This window comes from Gymnogyps californianus, chromosome 7, assembly GCF_018139145.2.
Source record: "Gymnogyps californianus isolate 813 chromosome 7, ASM1813914v2, whole genome shotgun sequence".
Taxonomy (NCBI): domain Eukaryota; kingdom Metazoa; phylum Chordata; class Aves; order Accipitriformes; family Cathartidae; genus Gymnogyps; species Gymnogyps californianus.
In genome coordinates this window covers 20,762,874-20,780,748 of record NC_059477.1, presented here as the reverse complement: position 1 = coordinate 20,780,748, position 17,875 = coordinate 20,762,874, and the positions used below count along the sequence as shown (strand labels likewise).

General features: G+C 40.2%; 1 protein-coding gene across 3 annotated transcripts in view; it reads left to right on the top strand.

The window, feature by feature from the left end:
* Nucleotides 1-404: 404 nt before the first annotated feature.
* The window catches only part of RAPGEF4 (Rap guanine nucleotide exchange factor 4), a 159,767-nt gene continuing 142,296 nt past the window's right edge, over nt 405-17,875 (top strand). For all 3 annotated transcript variants that reach the window (XM_050899624.1, XM_050899623.1, XM_050899622.1), the window contains exons 1-3: nt 405-469; nt 13,545-13,687; nt 14,810-14,898. In XM_050899624.1, coding sequence (XP_050755581.1) covers nt 405-469; nt 13,545-13,687; nt 14,810-14,898 — 297 coding nt within the window. The remainder of the gene's footprint in view (nt 470-13,544; nt 13,688-14,809; nt 14,899-17,875) is intronic.

Sequence of the window (17,875 nt, the reverse complement as noted above, 5' to 3'; positions counted from 1 at the left end):
AGCTCACGAAAGCCAGAGGAGGACAACACCTTCCAGAAGGGGAGTAACTCCTTTCCGCCCCCTCCCCGGGCCGCTACCTGCCGGCTGCGGGGCGGCAGGGCCGGGCGCTCCTCCCGGCCGGGCCGGCGGGTGCCCCGGGCGGCCGAGGCGGCGCCAGGCCACAGCCCAGCCGCGGGCTGAGGCGGGCTGAGGCGGGCGGGCTGAGGCGGGCGGCGGCCAGGCAGACCCGCGCCCCCGCGCACCGCTGCCTGCGGCGGGCAGGGCGGGCTGCCGCGGGGGCCTGGGCGAGCCCATCGCGCCGTGCGCGGAGGGAGGGAGCGAGGGAGGACGGACCGACCGACCGACCAGCGGGTGGGGGGGAGCCGCCGCCAGCCGGGTGCGCGGCGACCTGATCCCTGTCCAACATGGTCGCCGCTCACGCCTCCCATTCCTCATCCTCCGGCGAGTGGATCGCTTGCCTGGATAAAAGGTATCGGCATCTTCACAGGAGCGGATGCGGAGGGATGCTGTGTGCAAGTAACCTGCCCCCCTGCATGCGGGCGTGCATGCATGCATGTATGTATGTGTATATGTGTGTGTGTGTGCGTGTGCGTGTGCTGACACCCCGCTCCCCACCAGATCCTGCCTTACGTAAGGAGCGTGCAGGTGGGAAGCAAAATGCCCGGAGGAAGCAGAGCCAGGGCGGCGGGGCAGTATGAGGGCTCGAAATGCTCCGGGCAGCGGAGAGGACGGGCAGTCCCCGCTGGGATAGCTGCTCTCCACCGGGCTCTGCTGCCCGGAAAATGCTGCACGTGGTGGAGGAGGGGGAGCTCCAGGGCGGGGAGAGGGCGCCGCAGCCCGGCGGCCTGGGGCTGCCGGCCGGGCACCCGCCGTGCCAGCCGTGGCAGACCCGCTGCCCGCAGCGTTCAGGCCCCAGTCCGCCCTCCGCCTCGCCTCACAGCCCCTCATCTCAGCACACCAGCCCCTGCCTCGCCTCACCTCAGCACACCGCCTCCCGCCTCGCCTCGCCTCACCTCAGCACACTGCCCCCCGCCCTCTTCACAGCCCCCGGCCCAGCCGCCTCACACGTCGGGCGGGAAAGGACAGACCCTCGCCTCAGAGCGCTCCGTCGTGCAAGCAGGTGCAGGACTGTTGGCCGGAGGGGGGAAAAAAAAATGTCCGCCCCGAAAGAGGCCTTCGGAGGCTCCCCTCAGCGGCGACAGCCTCTTCTCCCCGCTGCGGCGTCCTGGGGGCCTGCGGTTGTTCTCCAGGCTGGCGGCAGCGTTTGCTGTGGGTCAGGTACAGGTGGGCGGCCAGTACCGCATGGGTGGGAGTTATGGCTGGCTAACGTGTGCTCAGAAGTGGTGTACTCACTTCTAAAAATACAGGCAAATTATTTATTAATTTTAAAAAAGAAATTCTTTGGAGTGCTTTCCCTGGGCGTTGCAGCAGAGTCTCTCGCAGTGTTGAGTTGCATGGTGGGTGGTTTGAACGTCCTTTGCTGTATTCCTACCTTCAACAGTTACTGGATTAGTTCAGAAGTGAAGTAATTTGATTTCTGAACACTCACTGTGTCTCCTGTAGTCTAGGAAAATAGTTAATAAAAATTTAGACCATAAATATGCTATACAGTTAAAATAAAGCTATTGGAGAGAATTCACTTACATGGCATATAGCAGTTTACTGAGCATCATTAGCCAGCTTTTGATGGTTGATGCCATTTGGGGCTGCGCTGTGGAGAGAAGCCTTTGTGCACATAGAAGAAACCACCTTCTTCTCATAAGTTCTACCATTTTCACGTAACCTTCTAGTGTTGTAGGACTGCACCTCTAATTAGGTTTTCCTTAACAGTCCAGGCAGCAAACCGTAAGAAGCTGATGAAACCTTTGGTCTAGACACCTACCACAAATACTGATCCCCATCTGTAACATGTGACTTAAAAGACGACTAACCTCTTAGAGGTTAAATAATGTGTATAAATGTTGAAAGTACTCTAAATGTAAATACAAACGGAACTGATGATGGTAACCAGTATAGCCATATAAAAACCGAAGTGGACGGCCTGATTCTCTGCTGTGTGAACTGACATTGAGCGGATGTGAAGCAGAGTATGAGCCCCAGTACTTTTAGATAGGTGATCCTGTCATTTCTCAGGTTTCTTAAACACAATACGTTGTGAGATCTAAATTGTAAACTAAAATTCAGAGGTTCGTGCTTAATGAGGTGCATAGCCTTGGGGAGTGAATGATGTTTCTAGGAAACACGTGAGGCATTTCATTTAGAAATATCTCTGCCATTATATGAAAATTAATATGCTGACCATTTTTATAATGGGAATGTCATTAGAGCTATTAAGATGAGACTTTTTCTTCCCTTTTTGTAACTTGGAGTAAGCTAGTAGCACCAATTTGTTGAGTGGAAAGAATCAGTTCCAGGTGCCCTGAAGGGTTATATATTGTTATCCTTCTTTTCCAGAAGGCAATCTGGATGTAGGAAAAACCCAGGACATGAGAGATTGTAGGTTTTTTCCTGGTCTCTGCCATGCTTTGCTTGTGATCATAGGAAATACACTTACGTGTTTTGTTCTGGTTTTCCATTTAAAAAATACAGTTAAAGCTATGTTGGAAAAGTACTCTAGGAATCTAAGTACTATTAGATAAAGCATTTTTTATTAATTTGCACACTTGTATTTCTAGAGTGTATCTTTTCTATAGATGATCTATCAGTGTACTCATTTGAATTATTATGTAATTTCTATGTATTTTAAACCTTTTAAAAAATCTTACAGCATTTTCTAACCTAGATGTGGATTCTGTAAATATAGGATCATTTAATGAGTCAATTCTCTGTAGGATACCATGTGTTTTTGTTAAATAATAAAGATAGTTTTCATATGTTTTAGTTAATGAATGTATTTATATTTTCAGGAGGAAAGCAGTTCTAAAACTGGTATGCTTTAGAATTTTAGATAAGCCTCAGCAAAGACAATTAAAATGGCATGTAATATGGATTATCCAACTTCATTCTTTAAGAAAAAGAGAATTAAATTCTAAATGGAAATAACAAAATAGATCATGTACAGAAATTATGTATTTTGTATGTGTTCTTCATGTTTTTCCCCAAGTCACATATCAAACTAGAACTACTAACATGTAAAATGAGAGCACATATAAAAATGAAGAACCACCAAAATATTTCAGGAGAAACGTTATTACTGTGTAGGGTACTGTGGGCTAGGACCACCAGTGCTTTGACCGTGCAGCTTCCATGTATGGTTACTAATCACAAAAAGCAAAGATCAGCACTTAAAAATCAAATACACAGGACAGTATTTATCTATAAAGTCACAAGTGCAAAGGTAAGGAAAAGCAGGAACAGAAAAGTTCAGAACACTGTGCTCTATCAAGAATATTTTATTTTTGCAGGAGAGAGAGAGGATCAGCGGTGAGCAACTGTACATCCTGGTTGTACCTGAAGATGTAAATAATTTTTCTGTTAAGGAAGCCAGTCCTTTTATCTTTGAAGTAAATAGTTGCCTTACCACTGATTTCCTAGGGAGCAGAAGCACACCTACCATCTTAGCATTTTTCTGTATGTCCGATCTGCACATAATTAAAAGAAGGTTGCTGATTTATGTAAGTGTGTATAATTAGCTTAGGAACAATGTCTTCTCTGCTATCATGGTTTCTTTCTCACCAAAGACTATCTAATTTCCATGAGGAAATTTCCATGTTGACATATCTTTACTGGATGGTAGACAAAGTATTTTTTACATAACTATTATTTCTCTAAACCTGATCACAGTTATGAATTCAGGTGTTTTAATTGAATTCAAATACAAACTTTTTAATGATGTACAGCATTCACAACAGTCAGAGATCCCAGGATTTCATACCTGCCTGTGGCATCTTGTGTTTTTCTCTGTATTAAATACAACCTTCAGTGCCTTAGCAGACTGGAGGAGCAGATCACAGAGCAAAGCATGTAACTTTGCTAGCCTGTTGTGCTAAGAATGTTTTGATCTTTGCTCAGCTATTTATAAATTATTTAAATATGAATGGGTGTTTCGAAGACATATTGTACATGCTGAGCTTTTATATCCTTGTCATCTTTGTTAGACTTTCAACTTGCATCATTTACATTTAACAAAACCAAATAACACATACAAGATCATATCTCAGATCTATACCTTAAGCCAAGCTCACATAGATTTGAGTGTAAATTCAGACTGAAGCTATGTAACAACATATTTGAATCAGGATTTGTTTTTTAGTTCATTGTAACATATGTTTGAGATGTAAGTTATTTGTATATGCTTAGTAGTCAACAGGTCTCTTGTGAGTGTACAGATAGACTAGAATGAAGAACTGATATTCTGAAAGAGTTGTAAAGGAAATCTGGAAGATGCTTGTCATCCTCTATAACCTGTAATTATGTCAAAGATAATGAGATGTGGATTTATAATCAGGCAATATTGTGAATATTTTAGAATTGCTTTACAGTGCTCTTTGATTTACTTTTAAAATATATTTTTATGCGATTGGTAAAACATATACTGACTTGTATATATTTTAAATTTCTACCCTTGCTTTTTATTTGTAACAAATCCATAGAAATAACACCACCATTTTTCACGTAGTTTGGATCTGAACAAAATCATGGACATGCACTGCAGCTGCTGTTGGCCTGCGTGCTTGGCGTTTTCTCTCTGTATGTAGTATGTGGCTAAGCTGGTGTATGCTTGGATCAAGTCTGCATGGGGATATATCAGCAGCAGGCACCGCGATGGATGTGGAAACTCGGAGACAGAGCAGTATAGACATAGCCTAAGTGCTTTCTAGCACTCATGCAAAGGTGCAATCTTCTGAGAGTGATGAATAATAACAAATTTATCTTTCCGCATCATGCAACTCATTTTCTAGTCCAGTGCAAAGGTGCAGTCTTTGATGAATAATAAAAAAGCCCTTTTTCCTTCTGTATCTCCTCAGAGAGATGAAAATAATTGTTAATATAGCTTGCCATAAGCTTGTAGGTCTGTGCATTTTATTGAATATATGAATTCAGAATAACTCATAGTGAGAGCAGGAGTTGTATATTAAACAAATTCAAGCTGTTTTATTCTCTGCTCACAGGCTTAGGCATTTCTAGTATCAGCTTCCATTTGTTACATGTGGTTGCAGTAAGTTACACACTTGTCGTACGGACAGGTATTAAGAGGAAGAAAAAGTGATTGCCGTAACATTCATGTGTATAAACATTGTCATGGCCCACCAGAGCAAACTAGTACGTGCATATGCCTATTAGGACATTATATATTCAAATTTAGTTGCTAGTCTTGTGAAGTGGCTGCATGATTGGTGTGGTACTTGTGCAAGTCTAGGTTTTCTCTTTTACCAGATGATACTGGAAACATGTCTAAACTGTCATTGTCTGAGTTATTTCTGGCATGTTGTTAGGATTTGATCTCTAAAATCCTGTATTCTGAGCAGATTAAATTTCTTCTATAACAAAAACTCATATTCCAGCAAAGGAATAAAAAACCCAACAAATCAGCTAATTGAAATCATGCCCTCAAAGTCAGGTGGCCACCAGATATTTTTCAAATCTAAGTATTTTTCTTATCCAGTGTGACATCTGTTTTCATCTGCATCTTACAATTTGCTGCATTTAACAAGCTCATAATTCTTACGATGCTTCCTTTGTTCTGTTAGTGTTTTCTGCACTCTATTTGGCGTGATCACTTACTACTACTGCTGCTTTATCAGTATCCTCAATGAATGTTTTCTGCACTGAGTTTCCACTTCATCTTTGAATTAAGCAGTTGTCAAAATGTATGTCAATGCAAATCTGTAGAAGTTATTTCGTAGTTGCTCTAAGTTTTAAATTTTCATTATCTGTAACAATGCAGATCCTAAATGGGTAAAGGTGCATTTAGTATAGTGTATTGGTGGATGGCAGTGGCCAGAGTTTGAATCAAAGGATATCATCACTTTTGTGACAATATTGTTCAATTATAAATTTAATTTGCAATGTATCTCAGAGTCTGTCTTCCTATTAAAGTGTTTTTAATGTCTATTATGAAGCTACAGTGCTGGTTAATGTAATTTCATCCAGAGCTACTTCTGTCAAATGGAATTTTAACTGTCCTGAGCCCCAGTTCATGTTTATGAAAATTGGAAGGTTTATTCAATAAGGTTTAGTCAGACCTTGGTTGCAAAGCATGCACCATACATAAAAATTTTCATAAATGAAAGGAGAAAATTTCCTTGCAATTTTATTTTTTCTCTTGAAGTATTTTCTTCTTAAAAAGCATATGAAGGTGAAAAAAATTCTTTTTATGTTTTGTTTCCTATTATAGCTGTATTGTTCAGGTAGTGTATTTTTAACTTGAGATAAATCTTTATGAATATCATTACTTAATAGGTACGTCTTTTGCCATTCCACTGTTTATACAGATCTAAAAATTGACCTGTTTGAAGGATGCATAATTTGTAGAGCAGGGTATGTAAATAAATGATGCGCACTTGATTGCTCTGTCTAACCCTCCAATAATTTTTCAGTGCATTGGCCAAACTGAGTTGAAGGCACAAATATAATTGAGTAATATAATGATGAGATGAGTGTGTAGGTAAAGGAGAGTCCCCCATATTTGCATTCTTTTGGCCCTCACTGAGGAAGACAGGACTCAACTGTTACAAATTCTGTCTGACTGCAGCTGACAGCCAGACAGTCCGCATTTAACTGGCTGGTCAATCGGTACCTGCATAGATCAGGATTATCTACAGCATTTCTTGTGCCTTGCATAGCAGGACATGAAAGATTATCACAGGGGTTCTGAGTGTAGGTGACAGTAGTAATTTGTTGGGAACTAAACATCAGCAGTTTTACTTGTGTTGCATCTTTTTTTTTTTAAACTCTGGAATGATTTGTATGTATAAGAATCCTAGGGAACAGGGTTTAAATAAAATTTTATTTCATTTCCTGTGTGTCAGAGGAAATGTGAAAACTGGAATCCCAAAGTCTCATAAAATGGAAATCAAAAGAAAAGAATTGTAGTTTGATTATTGTTTGAAAGCCTCATGATGAGGCTTTTCCCATAACAAGGGAAAGAGGAACTGAAATGTGAATGTCGAAAACATGGATTTGGTAATACTACTGTAATAAGTGCAAAGTGCTTCTTGGGGAGAGTTAATTGCCTTCTGTCCCCAAGGAAGTAAACCCTTATCTGGACATTACTTCAGATTAAAAGTAACTTCATTTATATCTAGCATTTAAGTCTCTTACGACAGGTCTGAAGTGCTTTGATAGGTCACTGGTATCCCTCTCTTAAACGTTCCTTTCTCAAAGAGAAATTAAAAGTCAAAGGGCCTTACAGCATTGCCTGGAAGAGAGAGGTGCTTCAGTGTTGTCCTGCTCTCACTAAGGGAAAATGGTATGTCGGTACTAGTATTCTTCTGCATCCTACTGCTTTGCTTTTCTGCATGTCAGGAAAGGGTAGGAGAAAGTACAGGGAGCATAGAGAAATTATTGGTTTCAATGGCATTCCTTGCTGTTCTCTCCTTGCTCATGTTTCAAAGCAGAATATACTTTAAAATACTATTAAAATTCACCAAATGGTCCATGGTAGTGGTTACTGGTACTTTCCAGCTCATAGAGTTTGCGTTTGCATCTTTGAATAGATACTTCAGTTTTAACCCAGAGATGAACTAGTTTTATTTGTCTATTATGTAGTGTGATACGCTACAACCAACCTTGCCAGTGGAAGAAATACATCATATCTGCTCATTCTTCACAGGCTGTTCATTGCTGTCTGAAATGCAATATTGCCCTTTTAAAGAGTTAAAAAGAGCAAGAGAAGGAAATGGACTTCAGTGTTTTCATTCAGTTAGAGCAGGATTTTTGAACAGATGTTATTATAGAAATATTTTAAAATTCTAGAGGCATCTTGGCGAAGAAAGTAAAACTACATATCTTCTGTTTTTTCTTTTTCAAGTGTCAAACTAATGATGAGGAAGAACCTAAAAAAAGGACATATATGGTAGAAGAGAAGGTAGTAGGTTATAGTTAGATAAACTTGATAAAAACAAAACAAAAAACTCCAACTTGTTCCTTTCTTCTAGGTTAACAAGCCTTTCATAGCATACATAAACATTCAAATATTTAATCTTAACACCATCAAAATACTTTCTTTTATAAAGCTATATATGCTACACATGAACAGAAAGAAGAATTGTAGCAGTTATTCTCTGTCTGTATTTAAACTTTGAGCTTGAATAGTTTGCGCTGAAAAATATGAAATAGCCTTTTGAAGATACACTTCTGGCAGGTTTTTTTATAATCTCCTTTTACAGATAGTCAAGCAGACATTGTCAAGAAAATTGTTTTATCTCCATAAAATACATGCCTGAAATCTTCACAACCAAATAAATCAGGGGTAAAATATCCTTTAAAGAAGCCTTATTGACATAACTGAATAGAGATGTATAACTAGCATTGATGCTGTCACTTGAATATGTATGCTGTGATGTTGTATTGAAGAAGCAGGAGGAGAAGATAGGTGACGTCTTGTGTGAAAACATTACTGCCAGATAAGACTTACTATGCGCTGAAGGGGCAAATCAGTAATATAAATAAGGAGCTCGATAAAGCATACAGTGGTCAAACAAAGCAGAAAGGCTTGTAGGGTAGTGAAAATAAATTAAATACTCTTGCTTTTTGTTATTTCCTAATCATTTTGTAGCCCTGCTTTGCAACACTGGAAGTGCCCACCTCATTTTGGCCACAGTGAAATAGGATGTCAGCGCAGGGATTCGTATCCCTGTTGAGATACAAATTTAGGGACAATCATATTAAATTGAAGATTGGAGGGCGGAATGTAGGAGTGTCACCCATGCGTCACCCTCACCATCACTTCATGGTAAGAGATACTAAACGTGAACTTTTCATTTCCAAATCAGTCAGTCCTCCTGTATGGTTTTGTCCTGGCATTTGCTGTGGTCATGGCATGATACCTACTCAGTTATGGTTGCCGGGCCAGTTAGTGAAGTGTGGTTATTACAGCAGCTGCTAAAGCTCTTTCTGGGCTTGTACCCTGCAGACTTAAAGGGAAATGGAGATATAGCAGCAGCAGCCCCACAAAGATGTTGAAAAGTTGGGAAAAAGGAGTAAGAAGTTGGTTTTTTAAGCAAAAAAGATGAAAACAAATGTAACACTTCCACAGTTTGTTTTACTTGAAATTTATTTTAAATTGGGTGAGGCAGCCTAGGGAGTGGGTGCTTCACTGGATAGAGTCATAGATTTTCTACAAGAAGGATGGCCTTGCCTTAAAATGCTTTTACTCTAGCTCATACCTCTACTAAACTGTTGAGAGCTGAAGAATTTTAATTGATTTAAGAGAGTTGTTCACACTTTTAGCTTCATCTATGGTCCTATTCCATACATTGGGCTAGAGCTTTCAGAAACAGGAGTACACTTAGGAAAGGACAGAAGCTTTAGCAGAAAATCCAGTGGCAGTTGAAGTCTCACTGAAATGCATTTTTTAACTTCTTATGCTCACAGATACCAAGTTATAACTCTGCAGCATCAGCAGTGAGGGGACACTTCAGTAGCATACCAGCATCAATGTCACAGAACAGCACAGAAGGACATCCTCACCAGCACTAGTTTAGCAGAGGAGGGCTAAGCTCAGTTAGGTTGCTCTCTAGTGAACAGCAGTGGTGATCACAGAGGAGTGACTTCAGGTGCTCTGATACGGTCTGTGGAAAAGCCTGTCCAGAGGCTTTTGGAGCCATGTAGGGGGTGTAGGGAGATTCACCTCCTTGGGGTTGACTTTTGCAGCCCATCTCCCTGGTTTGGGGAATGGTTTTTTTCTGGATTAATACCACTGCCTCCTATCAGTGTGACTACAGTGATATTAAAGCTGGAATACTTCTCCATCTGCCATTAGTAGTACTTTTCTAATTAATAGGTTTAATTATTTATGCTCGAAGGAATATATTATAATATTAGCTGTTTAAATACTATTCCAAACGATGCTTTAAAAAAGCCAAGTTTACAGCAATTTAGTAAGATAGCTGCAATGAGGAAGTAAATTTATGTTGTCCTGTATTGATGATGTTCCATGCTAGGCAGCTTGTACGTAGGAAATAGAAAACAAAATCTAGCATCATAGATAGATTCATTAATGTTACATTAATGATGATGACAACAGTTACAATGATGATAATTTTATTAAAAGATAGTTTGTGGAAAGTGGTCAAACTTTGAGTTTTGCAGGCATGTGGAAAAGCAGTTAATTGACACCATGGTATTTTATTATTCTCATCATGCTCTCTCACTAAGTAAAACTATCCTTTGAAACTGGTCTCGTTGTAGATTATAAGCACTTAATACAAATGAGTTTGAGTGCTACTACTGTTACTGTTACACTGCAATCTGGAGTTTTTACACAGGCAAAATTCCATGTCCTAGTAAGGACTAATGGCCATCTCAGCTTGGGACACCTAGTATTAGTTAATTCCTTACTCCTAAACATTGAGGACATTTTCCAGGAGCTCTGATCAAATCCAAAGGCATTTTGTTGTCAAACAACTTGTATCCTAGTTCATTTTTATGCTTATTCATTATCTTAACCAAACAGCTAAATCTTAAACTAGATGTTTGTCTGTGTGTCTCATTTGAGAGATGTTAATAAGTTGTTATTCTGGGATACATTTAAGATTCCTTGCATGTTTCTGTGCTGGCTGCTGCTTTTTTTTTTTTTAAACACAGCTGGAGGCAAAGGTACCTTTTCTAAGATAGATTAATGGTTAAATCATTCACTGAAAGCCTCTCCCAAATTCTAGCTTCATTTCCAAATGTGCTGGATCAAAATGTGTGCCCTCCCAGTAAAAATATTTGTGGAAATGTAGTTGCACACAGTAATATTAAACCCAGTATATTTTGAAGAAAGGCTATTCAAACAAATGGCTTGCAGTAATGAATTATTAAGAAACATTGTAAGGAATATAACAATATTCAGATTACTGCTATGCATATTACTTAGAAGTTTGGATTCCTCTTTTTGTTTAGAGCATGTCTGCGTGTCCCCCTTCAAATGCCCACTTCATGCACTCTAAGTGGAAGTAACTGCTGCTAATACAAAGCTCTGTAGCTCAGCTGCTTGCTAAAGTAAGCCACTAGGAACACAGGACTTTGTCTTTCCCAATAAATATGGAGTTTGGTTTCTCACTGCTATGCTGATGTTTAAAACTCTGAAAAGCGTGGCTCAGCTACCTGTGAGAGTGCTTGTCCTTCCATGGTGACTCACTTTACTGGGATCGTGAAGCAGTTTTGTCAGAAGAAAGAGCTTTTCCTGCAGTTCATCCACCTGACACAAGCCACTCCTTGCCACATCAATGGAAGTGAGCCCTGCTCTCACCTTCTTCTGAACTAGATGGAAACCCTGTCTCTTGAGTCTTCAGCAACTCTCAGGAAAAAAAGCTACACAGTCTATGAATTAAATCCCCCCAGATCTTGTCCATTTGACAGGACCAGAAGTGGAAGAGATTTCTGTACTCACGTTTCAGAAAGAGCACTGAGAACAGTGTTGATTAAGTTTATACAACCTGGTGCATGTTCTTTGCTAACCCTGTTTGTTTTTTCCCTGTCCAACTGCATCAAAGAATTAAAACCACCAAACACTGAGATCCTACAGTCAATTCTATGCAAATGAACTGATGGACTTGAACGGTGTCAGCTGTGAGCAGTTGTATTAATGAAACAGTCTCAGACACAGTTTTTCTAGGAAAAGGGGATATTCTGAGAATGATCTCCATTTTTTTCCTTGTCAGGTTTTGCTGTTAATTTTGAGAGTCCATACATTAAGGGAGTTAGTGTTCCAAGTGCTAGTGTAGTTTGGGTAGGGATCTTGTATAAATGGATTTTAAATCTGTTTGCAAGCTGCACCTCCTAATCTTCCTAAAAGGATTTTTACAAGAGAGTTAATGCTTATTAGTACGTGTCAGCTAGTGCACGGTCAAAAAAAAGGAGTGGGTGAAAATCTTACTTGAAATACTTCAAAAGGGAGCTGTTGTAGTTGTTTGTTGTTGGAAGTGGTAAGAGGATGTCACTGTGATGTAGAAGCAACTGTATACACCAGGGAGTTATTATTCTCATCTGTAGTTAATAAGGGTAAGTTGGAGTATAAATGAGGATAGAGATTTAATCCCTCCTAGACTTAATTTATTAAGAAAGATGAGAGACAGAGATTCAATGTGAGTAGGATCTGGGCTTCTTCCCTGAGACAAAGATTTGGATCCCTTAAATCTTTGATTCCAAAGAGGAATCTTCAAAAAAAATCCTGTTGGGAGGAGTGCTTACACTGTGTGTGTAACAATAAGATGATAAAGATATGTATTTGTGAACTTAGTCTTTGTTCATTGTAAGCTACCTGACTTCTGTTTATTTAGAAGCTCATCCACTGGCTAAGAGAACATTTTTGTCAGTAAAATTAACTAGCAGCATTTGAGTGAGTGATAGGTCTCATGATCACTGACTGTTGATAGACAACTGTCTATCTTTCTGGTACCCCTTTATACATAAATGATTTCTGCATCTGATCCAGCATGATCTCCTAGGAACATTCCATGTTTCTTTCTGTGCGTAGTGGTAGGCATTTAGTCTGTTATGAAAGATTCTTTCTAATGCTGTCAGCTAGTGGTTGGCTTACCTGCAGATTCATAACATTTGATAATCACATTTAAAATGTTATGGAGCTAATTCACTTTAGTTTCATAAATATGTAGTGGTTTTCTGAACCTGCTGAACTGCTGGTCTACATGCTGTTTTGTTGGAGGGAGTTCTACAATTTTATTTTTCTTGAAATCTTGTTTTTTAAAAGGTGTTACTGTCATAGATTTTAAATATTTTAAGTATTTGGATTAAAAGTCTTTACCCTTACCAATAAAGAGTTAAGATTCTTGCTTACATATTTAATTTGTTCAAGATTAAGAGACAGGAACTGCGTGAAAGAGAATGTACTTATTAAAGTTGTCTTTCTTGCTTGCAAGTGAGAAGAGAAAACAGAACACTCAAGTTAGTTTGTACCCAGTAAAATGCAGAGGAGAGATGTGGATATAGGAGTTACTGCTGATATCTAAAGCTTTTCTTTTAGCCAGATAGAGAACTTCTATTCTGGGCATCAGTTCCACAGACCTCTTGTATGTTTGGACATCTGTTTATTCATGTTCCCTTACAAACTTAAAACTATATATCATTCTAAGCTCTTTAGGATAAGGACTGTATCATCATATATACTTTTACAGTAATTGCTACAACAAGACTTTGGTGCTAAATGGGGCTTCTGGACACTGCCTGTGTTGCAATGGTAATAATCATGGTCAAGTTGATAATGGACAGTTGTTAGGATGTTTTGGAAGGGTTTCATTATGTACCTGTGAAATGCATTTTAATTGGTTTATTTTATAGTGCGACATTTAATGCAAACATTTGTAAGTTTGGTGCATGCAGGTGGGCATGTTTCTCTGATGAAGCCCTTGAGAATTTTGTCCTTTGTTTTCTTGCAGACCTTTGGAACGTTCCAGTGAAGATGTAGATATAATATTCACACGACTGAAAGAAGTGAAAGCTTTTGAGAAATTTCATCCAAACCTTCTCCAGCAGATATGTCTCTGTGGGTATTATGAAAATCTGGAAAAAGGAATCACATGTAAGAGAGTTTCATATGTTGATCTATTTTAGGTAGATAAAATTGAGGGTTAGGCTGGGATTGTCTCTAGGAGATCGATGAGAGAGCACAGTCAGTGGTACAGCCATAAAAATGTTTACAGTCATAGTCATGGGGGAAGGCAGGACTAAAGTGCTGCTTGCTCTACAAATACAGTGTGTAGTGAATCTATGGTAACAAGGCACACATTATTGGATTTAGGACTCTGCCACTGTTTTGTTGAAAGATTAGAAGGAAGTCGTTTCACTTAAGCCTCATTCTTCGCCTCGAAATGTATTATTGATCTCTCCTGTATGTGCTTTGTGATGTCAGGGGCAAAAGTGTATCACCTAGGCATATCACTGATAGCGTGTAGTTTGCAGTCACTCTGGATAACGCAAGACGAATTTGCAGAGCTGCATACTGCCGTGGGTTGCAACAACTCTGTGCCTGCTCTGGCAGCCTGTGTACCAGATGAAGGTGGACAGCTGTGCTTGGTCTATGAAGCTGAGATGGAAATAAGTGGTGGTCCTGTGATGGGAATGTGTGAGTTCCCAGAGCTGTACCAGGGGAATAGCTGATGGAGACCTGTGGTATTTAGTAGAGTCTCAGGTACCCCTCAGGTAAATCTGGCATGCTTTGGGCACAGAGCAATGGGGTTTGCTTAGAGTAACAGAAATTCTGATGCTCTGTAATCACACAGTTGGAATGCCTGAACATCAAAGTCCTGCGGTTGCTTCTCAGCCAGAACTCTTACTGAAGTCAGTGGGAGCTGTGTCTGCATTGGAAGATTCTGAATTTCAAAGGGACACTGTTCAGAAAGTCTTTTTGTTTGTTTGTTTGTTTTGTTTATTAACTAAGAAGTAAAAGAGAAGCAAACTGGGGAGAAGAGTGAAGCAATTCTATGTGCTTTCATTGTTTCTGTAGTGTATTGACCAGTTTACTAAAATATGTGCTTTCCAGTGTCATTGGAAGTATTACTGTAATAGTAAGTAAGTAGTCTGATGTGGCAAATTCTATAGTGCCAGCAGTGACTACAGTAGTACAGTAATATGAGGGAAAATGTTTGTTAATGTTGCTAAACTTAAAGAGATAGCTCTTATTTACAAGATTTCATCTTTCCAGTATTCCGTCAGGGTGATATTGGGACGAACTGGTATGCTGTTCTGACAGGATCACTGGATGTGAAGGTTTCTGATACAAGCAACCACCAGGTAAAATAGATTTTTTCATTGAAGCCATCCAGTCAGTAGTACAAAGAAAGGGTATGACTTATGCTGAGGTAGATAACGATGACATATATCGTACAGATATGTTGTGTTATCACAAGCATGTTTCTCTGAGTCTCCTTTAGTCTCAGTTGTCCTTTGTCTATGGAGGCAAATCATGCCATTGATTTCAAGAAAACTGAAATGTAATGCTCTGAAAAGGGGTCTACATTTTAATATGAAACAAGACTCCTCTGTCTTTTCTAATAGTGCCATATGAAGTTAAGCTAAAGATCTAAGAGTTGTTAATTCATTCCCTGGAAATATTTTAATTCAGTCCTTGTTCCAAAAGTTCAAACCAAACCCACCAACAGTGCAGTCTGATGACAGCATACTGCAGTCACCACTGCAAGAATGAGAAAGTATTATAGTAATAGCAGAGTATTGGAACTGCTGCTGTGTTAGACCAGAAGCCTGGAGGTAATATCTATTCAGTGTTAAGAAATAGAAGAACAAGTAAAATTCCCCCCTGTCATGGTTTAACCCCAGTCAGCAGCCAAGCACCACGCAGCTGCTCCCTCACTTCCCCCCCCACACCCCCACTCCCAGTGGGATGGGGAGGAGAATCGGGAAAGAAGGTAGAACTCATGGGTTGAGATAAGAACAGTTTAATAACTTAAGTAAAATATAATACTAACAATAATGAAATATAATAATAATAGTAATGAAAAGGAATATAACAAAAAAAAAAGGAGGGAAAAAAAAGGAAAAAAAAAACCCCAGTGATGCACAATGCAGTTGCTCACCACCCGCTGACCAATGCCAGAGCCGCGATCCGCACCTCCCGGCCAACTACCCCCTGTTCATATACTGAGCATGACATTCCATGGTGTGGAATATCCCTTTGGCTAGTTTGGGTCAGCTGCCCTGGCTATGCTCCCTCCCAGCTTCTTGCACACCTGCTTGCTGGCAGAGCATGGGAAAGTGAAAAATCCTTGACTTAAGATAGGCGCTACTTAGCAACAACAAAAACATCAGTGTGTTATCAACATTATTCTCACACTAAATCCAGAACACAGCACTGTACCAGCTACTAAGAAGAGAATTAACTCCATCCCAGCCGAAACCAGGACACCCCCAAATTGCAAGCGATTTCTCAGTATTTTGGCACTCCTGGATTTACAAAATTGGGAATTTAGAGTAAATACAAAAAAAAAGGATGAGATATTTCTCCTGGAGAGAGCCTCCCACCCATGTCATCTAATGTCAAGCTGACAAGTCATGTACTTCCTGCTGTGAGCTGAGTCTTCTGGGAAGGCATCATGTCCCATTCCCTGCTCCCATGTTTAAGATCTGGGATTGTCCCATCATGTAGCTCAGCATGGGGTTGTACCTCTGACATGTGACTCATTGTGCCTTCACATGAGTGGTATAGCTACCCAGGACCTGAAGTATAACAGTACCCCTTTTTCCCACCTTGATTGAATATAGTATGCATGGGGAATGGTGGTGGTGGTGGTGTATTCTTTGCCCAAAGTTTGGCTGATTGGGGAAGGTTTCTTGCTCATAGAAGATTCGCAGAAATTGGGTTTTTCACTTTGTTGAGCACTGCATCACCAGTGAAATTGGGTCAGAATACAAGTCAGGGCAGTTTTTGAGCACTGGGTCTTTCTACTTTTTACGGTAAAATGATAGATACAAAAGGAACTTCTTTCATATCATTATTTTTAGCAACCTCTTCACTATACTAAGTAGAGACTGATTGAGAGTATAATTAGCCTAATTTGAGCAATTCTCAGCATGGCCTGGCTGTCATTGGTATTGTCACAATTTGAAACACTACTGGGCTTTTATGAGACCTTTTTCTGTGCAGGTCTAAAGCAATCAGGAATATTTTCCGGTGTTTGCCAAAAGATGGCACTACACTGTTGTTAAGGACCAATGCTCTTTTCTGAATCAGGAAGAAATAGATCCACAAAAGTGTTCTGGATGTGGAAGTTAAATTACGAATCTGTTTGGAGTGTTGATTTGTTCCATTAGATGGAGGATGGAACACTTCAGCCTTTTAAGAAATCTAATGTAAATGTTTTTTTCTGCTTATTCATGTTCACTGCATTTTCCTGCCAATAGGAAACTACAGAACTACAATTCATGTAGTTGTAGTTCTAGAAATTATATTCTTCAGTAATTTCTTAACCTCGCATTTCCTTCTCACAGGAACAATGAACGGAGTTCTTACCACTGCCTAGTTGCCACACGATACAGCCTCACTGCCAAAAGGATAGCAGCTCATGCATTTACCATTCCAGTGCTGGATAAGTTTGGTGGTTGGGGACTCCTGAAGAGTATCTGAGTCCAATATTTTCTCTGGTTTTGCTCCAGCTTGGTGTTTATACCATGTCCCTCCTTGTCCATTCTTGGTCTCCTGCTCCTTGTCCTGCCTTTAGCTCCTGGGTGTCCTGTTCCAGTCTTGCCTGTACTGCCTTGTTGGCATGGTGCTGCTGGTCATTCTTGAGCTTGGCGTACTTGCTAGCACTCCCTGCCTACTGTGCTCACTACAAACCCAGATGATGGAGGAAATACAGTGTAGCTCCATAGGGGGGCAGCCCTGACGGACTCAGTTGCCAGCATTGTGCTCCCAGCTAGGAATGATTGACCAGTGCTTAAAATGTAGGGATGCTTGTAACCTACCCCGGAGCACATTTTCCAATAACAGCACCCAGGAGCCAAAGCTTCCTCTGCAAAGTCATAGTAATGATTAATTGCTCTGCTGTTACTATTATACCATAAATGGCACTAATGCTGATGAGAAACTTCCAGCAGAGCAGAAGAGATACAGAAGTTTACCTGAGTTTACAAGTTTAGAAGTTTTTAGTCTCAAGTAAAAGTACAGGACTATGCCATCTTTTCTAGGAAGAGAGAAGCTAACTTTGTAGTTAGGTTCCTATTGGTTAAAAAGTCTTTAGACATGACTGATAATCTT